Here is a 10797-nt window from a genome sequence, read left to right as displayed (position 1 = left end):
TTGTTTCAATCTATATAGTAACTTTGCCATGAGTTTTATCCCGATGGTTAACTCCATCTAGCGATTTGGTGCTGAACTTTGTAAATTGATAACAACATCACTTGTCTAATTAGTTCTGATTTAGTCCGCACCACATCGCCGCGGCGCCACCTAGCCGCGGCGCCACCTACCTCGAACTCCGCCTGGAAAATCGTTAATCTTGCTGATCGTGATAAGGACTATGAGACAAAATTATTTATATCGTATATTGTCATCGGTTATTGATAATTGTTCCAAATTTTGAATTAACTGACCGTTCCAACCACATACAAGTCAAGTTAGTAAAAGCGTGGTAAAAAACAAATCCATTAGATGTAATATATAGAAGGTGGTAGAACCCTTTGTGGCCCGACTTCAACGGCACCACCGCCACACCAATTTCTATCTAATAACAGCGCTGCCGTGTTCGGGTTTGAAGGGCCACACCCGTTGGTTTAAGGGAGACACACTTTTCCGAGGCATTCCAGCTTAGTCCTCAGGCAGTAGCGGCGCATTTGTGACCGACCTGAGCTAGAAACCTAATCTTATCTGGGGTTGTTTACAGATGTCAATGGGCGGTAGTAGCCACTCACCATCAGATGAACTGCATGGTCGCCTGCTTTCCCTATATTATAAAAAAAACTAGCTGACCCGGCAAACACTCGGCAAACGTCGTGTTGCTATAGAAATAAAAAAAATCTTAATGGTTAACAATCCCTATCACTTGAGTATATAAAAATAGATATGGGTATATAAAAATAGATTGGGATATGAAAAATAGATAGTATCCGTTTCTCAGACCTACTGAATATGCATATAAAATTTGGTGAAAACCGGTAAAGCCGTTTCAGAGTAGTACGGTAAGTAACATTGTGACACAAGAATTTTATATATAAGATTAATTGCTTGACACGGGTCGTTTACTGCACGATATCGAAATATAGATCTACCTACATATTTTAAATAAAAAATCAACAAGCCAGCAGCAGATATACAAAAAAGTAATACACTAAAAAGGCCGAAACGTTTCATTTATTTGTAAAGCTGTATAGATTTAAAAACTCTATTTCAACAGTTTGGGCTGTGCGTCGATCTCTACCATAGGTAGCATAGTCAATCGGTCTATCCCTAAATATAACTTAAAAAATATGTCATCAACTAATAAACTTGATATTTTTTTAATAATTTATGATTTTTAATCGTATAATATTCCTTACCGTATAGTACCTTAAAATAGTTAAGTTGAGGATACAACAAAATATCACGCATTAGGTATCGTACCAAGCTATATCATTATCAACCCATTACTCTCCCACAGCTGGTCACGAGTCTCCTCTTAATTTGGGGCCATAGACCGCGCAGTCTAATAAAAGCAGTGTTAGGCGCTGCTGTGTTCCGTTTAGAAGGGCGTGGTAAGGGGAATAATTTTCCGAAGCGTTCCAGCTTAGCCCTCAGTGGTAGCGGCGCATCTGTGGCCGACCTCAGGTAGGAATATCTAATCCTATCTGGGGTCGATTACAGATGTCCATGGGCGTCAGTAACCACTTACCATCAGATGGACTGTATGCTCGTCTGCTATTCCTATATTATCAAAAAAGTCTAAGTGCGAATTGGTACACAGCACACACCATTAAAAACTTTTGTTTATGAACTCTCAGACGTAAGTATAGGTTTCCTTCTGTTCACTGTTAAGCCCGGTAACAAGTAGGTCTTAATAGATACGCACATAACTTTTAAGTATCTGAGATACGTGCCTGGGTTTTGAGCCTCGGATTCATTGAGTATTGAATGTTTCTAGACTGTCATACTCTTCCTGGCTAGAATTAAGTTAATACATGGAATATTTTAAAAACGGAAATTAAACTGTTTACGGAATTAATGAATTATAAAGCAAAGGTAACTACTCGGATAAACAACATAAATGTCTTCTACCGGTTCTTGTCGCCTTTCAGTAGCGATCATTCATAACAAGTTAAAGTCATAACAAACATTATTTTTACTTTTTTTACAAAGATTCCGGGAAAAACAACGGAAAGTTTATGTAGTACTTTAATAAAGTAGTTTGTTTAAAAAAAATGATAGGCGTACACGCATTGTCCCTGTAGTTCCGGGATCAGAATAGGGCTACGGTATCCCCTGCCTGTCGTAAGAGGCGACTAAAAGGGGCTTCCGGGGTTGCGGGCGGCAAGAGTGGGAGCTCGAACCGCCCGGCTAGTGACCCTGGGAAGGACGGCAGTATGTGTGGTCGCATACCGTCGTGCCCACCAGACGGTGTGGCGAGCATCAAGCTTACCTGGGCAGAGCCCGATGGGGCAACGCGCTAAGAGGACTCCGGTTGCGTTCTTTTGGAGATCCCGGAGTCCTCTACGCAGCGCCGAGGACGGCCACCGGGGGGGTTTTAGTGCGGTAAGAATCCCACATAACTCCGTGCCGCTCCCACGGCATAGGGTACCTTTTGAAGGTTTCCCCCTCGTAAACAAAAAAAAAAAAGGCGTACACGCATGTTGTTATTTGCACAAATCAAAATGATTATACTATGGTTATTATTTTTAATTGTCGTGCTCCGGATAAACCAGTTTCGGTAACCAGATGCGTATGAACTAACCTTGAAGTTTCCTTCGGCATCAGAATCAATTTCAATACAGGCAGTCCTTACATGGCATGTTGGATTCTTTAAATACACGACAGAAGTCGTAACGACGTCGTAAGTCGAAATAAATTTTACATATTTTCGTACAAATCTCACGGGTTAGGTTAGTTAGTGTACAAGAACTCAAAATAAAAAAACACAACTGCATTTATAAGAAAAGATATGCTTTATTATCAAATGCAAGTTCTTAAAATAATTACCTATAATCTATATACTTCAACGTCCATCTAGATTGCCTTGCTCCTTTATCTTTGTTATCAGACAGGTATTTATAACAGACGATCTTTGTGTTTTAAAATCTTAGATTTAGTCTCCATTGTAATTGTCTTTCTTACCTCTTCTTCACTTTTCTATTACTTTCTTATTTACGTGGAATACTGAATTGAATTCATTTAGACAATATATTATAATAACAAAAGCAGTAAAAGGTGTAAAAAAACTAACGTTACGTCTAAGTTGTTCTTTGTCCAAAAATTTGGTCTATTCCACTTTGATCAAAGTATACATTTTTTTTTAAGAATCCTACGATCGTCACCCAAGTGATCGTGTGCCAGGTGATCAAAATGCACTAATGGGTGGAAAATGATCACTCAGGTGATCAAAGTGGAATAGACAAGAAATTTGTTAGCGGCATGTGCGGGGTAATCCCCGCTCACCGCCACCGCGCAACCGCCCGCCCCACAGTCGTTGGCCGCGTGATAGTGAACTCTCCTGTGCCGGAAGTCGAAACAATTGGCGTATCTTTGAGGAATAGTGTCAAAACAAAATATTTCTTCACATAACACGAAACGAACACATAAGTCAAGGGGGACGGCAAAGGCTGGCTTGGACGTGGCTTACTTTAGTACGTAAAATGTTATACATAAATCAGTATGTAAACATGATATAAGCAACGACATGGCATAGTATAGGTACACTATCTAGAAACAATTTCGAAAATTACCAGTGAATGTCAATGGTAAAATATACAAAATGTAAGACCGCGTCAAAACCAAAAGATGAAGGAATTACAAATTATTTCATAAAATATATAAGACGTATTGATAAGATAAAAGCTATCTCACGAACCGTAACGGTCACCTTGCAAACAGTGGGAAAATCGAGATATCCCTAAAAATGAATACACTGAACAAGTGTGAGTTCAACTCGCGTGGAGAGGGTTCCACACAAATTTCTATAATTTCTATAATAATAATAAATCTATAAATGAAAGCCATGTTCTCCCATAGGTAATGTATGGGAAAATATATTTACCTAATGAAAATGTATCCAAATTAGAGGCAAGGTTTCATCCATCTGTTTAATGGATGAAATCTATTTTATATCAAAGTTAATATGTTCAAAAATATTTCGTAAGCGGGTTGGTCTGACCAGAAAATGATAAATTAGAAAATGATTAGTATGACAATGTAAGAAAACAAAAAGTACTTTCCTTAATATAAGCGTTTTAATTTAAAGTTTAAAACTATTACCAAGCACCAAGCGTTGTCTGTCTGTCTGTCTGTCTGTCCGTATGTCGCTCTCTATCTGAAGAAGTATATTACTAACGAGATATAATAGGCTAGGCAACTGCCTACTAACCTATTATTCCATTATAGTAATTATACTATGCATGTACAATAACACTGATTCATTAATCGTAAATAACTTTGTAATCCTTTATGTTTATATTGGATAGAATTATTAATATAATATTTACGTTTTTCCTTAATTTATATGCCAAACACTTGGTGGTATTGTAAATATGAAGCTTATATGTCTGCTAGAAGTGCATTAGACTTTTGATAATCGGACGGTCAGTGAGTGAGTGACAAAATTAAGAAACTTTGACTACTAAACTCTTGGTTCAAATTGAATGAAATTTTAAGTATACTGTATTTATACAATGCCTGCTTGGTTCCTGAAGATTCAGGTTTCTAGTTTTGTCTAAAATGAAGTTAAAGGGGGGTCGAGAGTGACCTGAAGGTTTTCGAGTAGCAGTTATTAAATATTTAAAATTATTATTACCATTTTCGAAATTTTAGTAACATTTTCGGTTTCTTGTATCGCAACCTACATTTATTTTCAAGCATGTTTTATGTTGAATGTCTATCACGTTTCAAGAGATAACGCCCTTTGACAGACGGCCAGACGGCGGAGGCTTAGTAATAGGGTTTCGTTTTTACCCTTTGAGAACTCTAAAAAATATGAAAACAACCGGTTTCTGCCAAATAACACAAATCACTTTGAGATAAGGGTCACTTTTAATATTTTTTTATAAATATTCCTGAGTCATATCCGCAGTAATTATTTTAGTTACAAGGTTTTTGCTACCCGCAGGCGCATGTTGTCCCTTGAAATAAAGTAGAAGTTAAAATGATTCTTTGGTTATTATTTTTAGTTTTTATGGTTTGGATAATCCAATTTCGGTATAAGCGGAGACGAATGTATGAGCTAGCCTCAAAGGTGCCTGCGGTATCGGGACAAATACCAGTATTAGGAATTGCTCATCGTTTTATAGGCGATACCGAATGTAAGTAAAATTTTACGTACAATTATTCCTAATTTTCATAAGTTTTAAATAAATTATTGAAAACTTTTTAAAAGAATATTTTTACTAACGTCATTATTTATTGTATTCTTCTCAGTCAACCATTTTATTCGAGACCAACATGATAGAGTTGCATAAAAAACATTGGTCATCTATCCAGGGGCGTCTGTTACACCTAATAATTTTAAATAACGTTACTAAGCTAGTCATACATTGTCATAGAAATCAAACATGTATACAAAATTTCAGTTCTTAATCCGTTCGGTTTAAAAAAATAATATTCTGATGCAAGATTTGATGTTTACCTCACTAATTAACATAACAAGTATATTATATTAATAATTATTACCTTTTACTTCGTAAGCAGACTATAAATAATGAAAAACATATTACCTATATATTTTTAAAATGTGCAGTAGTAAAACAACATGCAAAGCTAAATATAATAATTAGTTGTATTTAGATTTGCCACCGTGTATATAAAGGTCCAACGACCATTAAAATTACATAACGACATGGTTGTTTACTGCTTCCTTCATAAAATGATTTGGTAAGTTCATGCAATGTAGCGGAGAATTAAAAAAATATACACTTACATACTTTTTCCATTTCAGACATGATGTCCACGCTAGAAATGATCAGTTATGAGTGCATAACTTCTGGTGGGACGACAACAGGTTGGCTTGGACATGTATTGTACTTTAGTGAGTAAAATTATATAGATACCAGTGTAAATAATAAACGACAGGGTATTATAATATTCCATATATCTCGAAACTATATGGTACCTACTATTTCCAAACGTTGACAGTAATTATTGGCCACATGAACAAAGGCTCACAAAAGTGCGAATGTCATAAAATACTAAAATATTCATGCACGCGAATACTTATTACTTCAGTAATGTACACTATAGAAAACATATAAATAATGTACCAAACCTACATACATAATACTATTATAAGCCTGTGTGGAAAAGAAACATATGAACAGCTCATTTTTAAACTTGAAAAAAAGATACTAATTTGCATGTATTAATAACCATTTATTTTGTTTATACTTTCAGTGCTAGTAGACCCAGTCAATATAGAAACAGTGTTAAAATCGTGTCTCGAGAAAGATGACTTGCATCGATTTATCAGGAATGTCATTGGTAATGGAGTTATAGTTGCACCAGGTACTATTAAATACTTCTCAATAACAATTGTGAATATATAAAGGTACTGTGTAAATACTTCTTAATAATTGTGAAAACGTTTTTAAAATGTTAAAAATATCAATTAAAATACTAACAACGTTTTCGTTTTCAGCTTTGGGTTCTAATATTTTTGTGATTACATTTTTATTTTAGTTCCTATCTGGAAAATACGCAGAAAAGTCATGATGCCCGCCTTAACTCCAAAGATCGTTGAAAGCTTTATTGATATATTTGCAACACAAACAAATGTATTAGCACAAAAACTAGAGCCTTCCTGTGGAACCGGCGAGTTCAGTGTGTGGCCTTTCATCAATCGGTATACTCTTGTGGTATACTTTGTGGTAAGCTAGTCTTTTTTGATTTTATAAAAAATCACAAATAAAAATCTTTTCACGACAAATCGACAGTAGACTCTCAAGATATGAGAGAAACATATTCAAATATAAATTACCTTATGTATTATGGTTTGATAGTCGTATTTACTAATAAAATTTTATAATCTTGATAACAGAAACAGCTTTAGGTGTAAAATTAAAAGCGCAAGATGATCCAAACGTGCCGTTCTTGACGGCACTTAACCGAGTGACAAACTTGTTGAGCGAAAGGATCTTCCACCTGTGGTTGCAGCCAGATTGGCTGTATAAGCTGTTCCGCGGCAAGTACACCGAGCATGAGAAGTGTCGCTTTACTATGCGAGATTTCGTTGCAGAGGTAATATTTAAAAGGTTTAATATTAAAATGGATAATATTTAAAGTTCGAGTCGATTTAGAACCTTCATACGCTTCCCAGTTATTCTCATCTTTAAAGTTATGTACATATTAGAAATTAATAATCACTTCCTCTAGCGTTAAAGTGCGTTCGGTTGGTGTTAATTTACAATCACAATGGTTTCCTCAGAATCCTTTGTACCTCAGAGATTCGTAGAAGTTTGTATGAAGTCTTAGTGTTGATGATAAAATCAATGAGGGAGATCGTAGGATTTAGAGCAATAAAGTGATGTATTTATTGATCAACTTTCTCAGGTCATATCAAAAAAGCGAGAAGAAAGGGCAATCAATAAGACAAGCGAGATAGAGACAGACTTTAATAGTAAGTGTTCATAAGTTACATCAAACAATTTGCATCAACCCATTGTTTTGAAAGATAACAAAATAGTACAAAATTTTATAATGTCTACAAATCGTTCCTAGTTTTGGGGCAAAACATTTTTTTGATTGATTTTCACATAACCACATTATTTATTATTTTTTTTAGTAAAAGATAGCCATAAGGATCAAACATTTCTGGATCTCCTGATAAAATCATCTGGTGGCGACAAGGGCTACAATGATGTGGAACTCAGAGAAGAAATTCTGACCCTCATCATAGCTGGTACCGACACTTCAGCTGTTGCTATCGCCAACACCCTTGTCTTGTTGGGAAAGTATCCCAAAATACAAGAAAAAGTACATGAGGAGTAAGTAAACAAGCAAGTTGATTATAATTTTGGTCCACGATATTTTAGCAAACCATTTCTGGACATAACGCAAGGTGGCGTGCTACTCCGGTTGCGTTCCTTAGAGATCCCGGAGTCTTCAACGCACACCGAGTCCGAGTCGCTCCCACAGCAAAGAGTACCTTTTTAAGGTTAACCCCTCGAAAACAAAACAAAAAGGTGACATGCTGCCGCTTGCGTCATCAACGGTCTTAACACAATCCTGAATACAGACCGAATGCGATTTGTTTGCCGATAAATGAACGAAATTATTGTCAGTGTGCCTGAAATACTGTGAGCGAGATGAATGATTGTGTTGTCTTTAAAAATATAATTGGTATGTTTTGTGTTAATTGAGTAAAAAATAAACAATGAAGTTCTGTGAATTCTTGTAAAATCAAATGACTGTATGTGTATATTATGAATATCTCTTTATCATAGCATAAATAACTTTACCATTTGTTATGTAGATTATCAAGCGTATATGGAGATTCAGACAGACTTTTAGATAAAGAAGATTTGCCGAAACTACAGTATTTAGAGAGAGTCATAAAAGAATCTATGCGACTATATCCACCTGCGCCTTTTCTAGTCAGAAAACTTTTAAGGGAAGTTGCATTACGTACGTATTGATTTTTTTATTACATTCTTCTGAAATACAAACTACATGGTAAGGTTAGATGGTGTTAGTGATATGCTAACATATCGTGTCAGCGTTATGTCTTACATTTTTTTTTCTAAAACAGTAAGATTATTATAGAGGCTGAGGATACTTATCGATGTTTATTTACAGCTCACATTCTGAAGGTGGTAGAACCCTTTGTGGTTCGACTCCGGCGGCACCACCGCCACACCTATTTCTACCTAATAACCGCAGTGTTAGGCGCTGCTGTGTTCCGGTTTGAAGGGTGTGGTAAGGGACACATACTTTTCCGAGGCGTTCCAGCTTAGTCCTCAGGGGTAGCGGCGCGTCTGTGGCCGACCTCAGGTAGGAATATCTAATCCTATCTGGGGTTGATTACAGATGTCCATAGGCGGCAGTAGCCACTTACCATCAGGTGGACTGCATGCTCGTCTGCTACTCCTATATTATAAAAAAAAGCTCAAATGTGAAATCAATCGTTTAATTATTTATAGTACTATGTATATTGAAGACCCTTTAAAACTTACAGCATCTGGTCACGTTTTACCCGCTGGTTCAGGCGTGATTATAAGTATCTGGGGTGCTCACAGAAACCCCAAGTACTGGGGTCCTGACGCTGAATGCTTCTACCCCGACAGGTTCCTGCCGGAGCGATTGAATCTGCCCCACCCATGTTGTTACTTACCCTTTAGCAACGGACCGAGGAATTGTGTTGGTAAGAAAGATACATATAGGTATAAGTCTGTACCGTTAGTATGAGTTTTTACGTTTGGACAAAAATGATTGTTTTTGTATTTACTGACGTATTTGCCTATACACTTCCAATCAGCGCCCCCAGCGGACTGTATCAGAACTGATTGAAAATATATCGGAAATACGTAAACAAATACAAGACAGACATTTTTGTCAATTGTCATACTAAGGGTACTGTTTTAACATTATGTAGCGTACTCGTTTTATTAAATAACTAGTTTTTGCCCGCGGCTTCGCCCGCGTTTAAATGGAAATAATATAACATACTAACATATATAAAACTGAAAATTCGTACCTTAACTTTGCTAAAGATCAAATGCATAGTTTACGATTCAATCCTTACTAATGAGACTCGAGAAATGACATAGGATAGTTTTTATCCCGGAAATCCCACGGGAAGTAGGGATGGCGATCTAAGATCGATTAATCGGTGAATCGATCCTTTAGACCCAAAACAATGATTATTTTAATCGATATTAGTATCGAGTATTTGAATCGTAAACTATGCATTTGATCAAGTGATGAACTTTAGTAAAGTTAAAGGTAAGAATTTTCATGTCTGTTATATTATTTTCTTTTAAACGCGGGCGAAGCCGCGGGCATAAACTAGTAGGATAATAAATCCTTCTGATGCACCGAAAATAGCGATAGTGTTACACTGGTTTAATAAAATAAATAAATTTTCAGGATATCAATACGCTATGATGTCAATGAAAGGAGCATTATCCGCAATACTGAGACGTTATAAAGTAATAGGGACGCCTGAGGAAGGACCCATCCCGCGAATGAAGATGAAAATCGACATTATGTATAATTACAGAGAAAATGAAACCAACCCTAAGATGCATTATATGTATTTGTAATAATCTTATATATAAAATTCTCGTGTCACAATGTTAGTTACCTTACTACCCCGAAACGGCTTTACCGATTTTCACCAAATTTTATATGCATATTCAGTAGGTCTGAGAATCGGCTACTATCTATTTTTCATACCCCTAAGTGATAAGGGTTGTTCACCCTTAACATTTTTTTATTTATATGGCAACACAACGTTTACCGGGTGAGCTAGGAGATATTAAATAAAATAGATTACCTACTCTATATGGTGTATTATATGTATATAGGTTATAAAATTTATATACGAAAATACATTGTCATTTAACTTTAAAAAAATACTATAATTTTCTTGTTTGTGATGCAATGAACTCTTAAACTTTTGTTTTATTATTGAAAGTAAATCCCCAAACCATCCTATTCCGTTACTTCCATGATGCACGTCTTAAAGGTCTACAATTTTAATATGTAACAAGTGCTGATGTAAAATTTCTCAGGAATAAATTTGTCGATAGGTATACGTAATTTACTCACGTACATTTAAAATCATTGTTAGTTAAAACTTTTTTTGACTTTATACTTCTTTTGGGTGTAATATATATTTTAAGTATGATACATGATATCTACTGTTAAAGTTTTATCGCTCATAAAAAGGAGCTTATGTGAGAAAACACTCATGTATGACATTACTCA

General features: G+C 35.8%; 1 protein-coding gene across 1 annotated transcript; it reads left to right on the top strand.

The window, feature by feature from the left end:
• The first annotated feature begins 6023 nt into the window (after positions 1-6023).
• On the top strand, positions 6024-10130 carry LOC140750790 (cytochrome P450 4c21-like). Its single transcript, XM_073084510.1, has 9 exons — positions 6024-6051; positions 6265-6375; positions 6550-6725; positions 6904-7107; positions 7420-7486; positions 7652-7853; positions 8342-8493; positions 9044-9229; positions 9955-10130. The coding sequence occupies exons 1-9, from the start codon at positions 6024-6026 to the stop codon at positions 10128-10130; spliced, it is 1302 nt and encodes a 433-aa protein (XP_072940611.1).
• Positions 10131-10797: the final 667 nt, after the last annotated feature.

The sequence above is a fragment of the Epargyreus clarus genome, unplaced genomic scaffold, assembly GCF_041222505.1.
Source record: "Epargyreus clarus isolate Ecla_fem2 unplaced genomic scaffold, WU_Ecla_fem_2.2 ptg000021l, whole genome shotgun sequence".
Taxonomy (NCBI): domain Eukaryota; kingdom Metazoa; phylum Arthropoda; class Insecta; order Lepidoptera; family Hesperiidae; genus Epargyreus; species Epargyreus clarus.
This window is presented reverse-complemented; position numbering and strand designations above follow the sequence as displayed.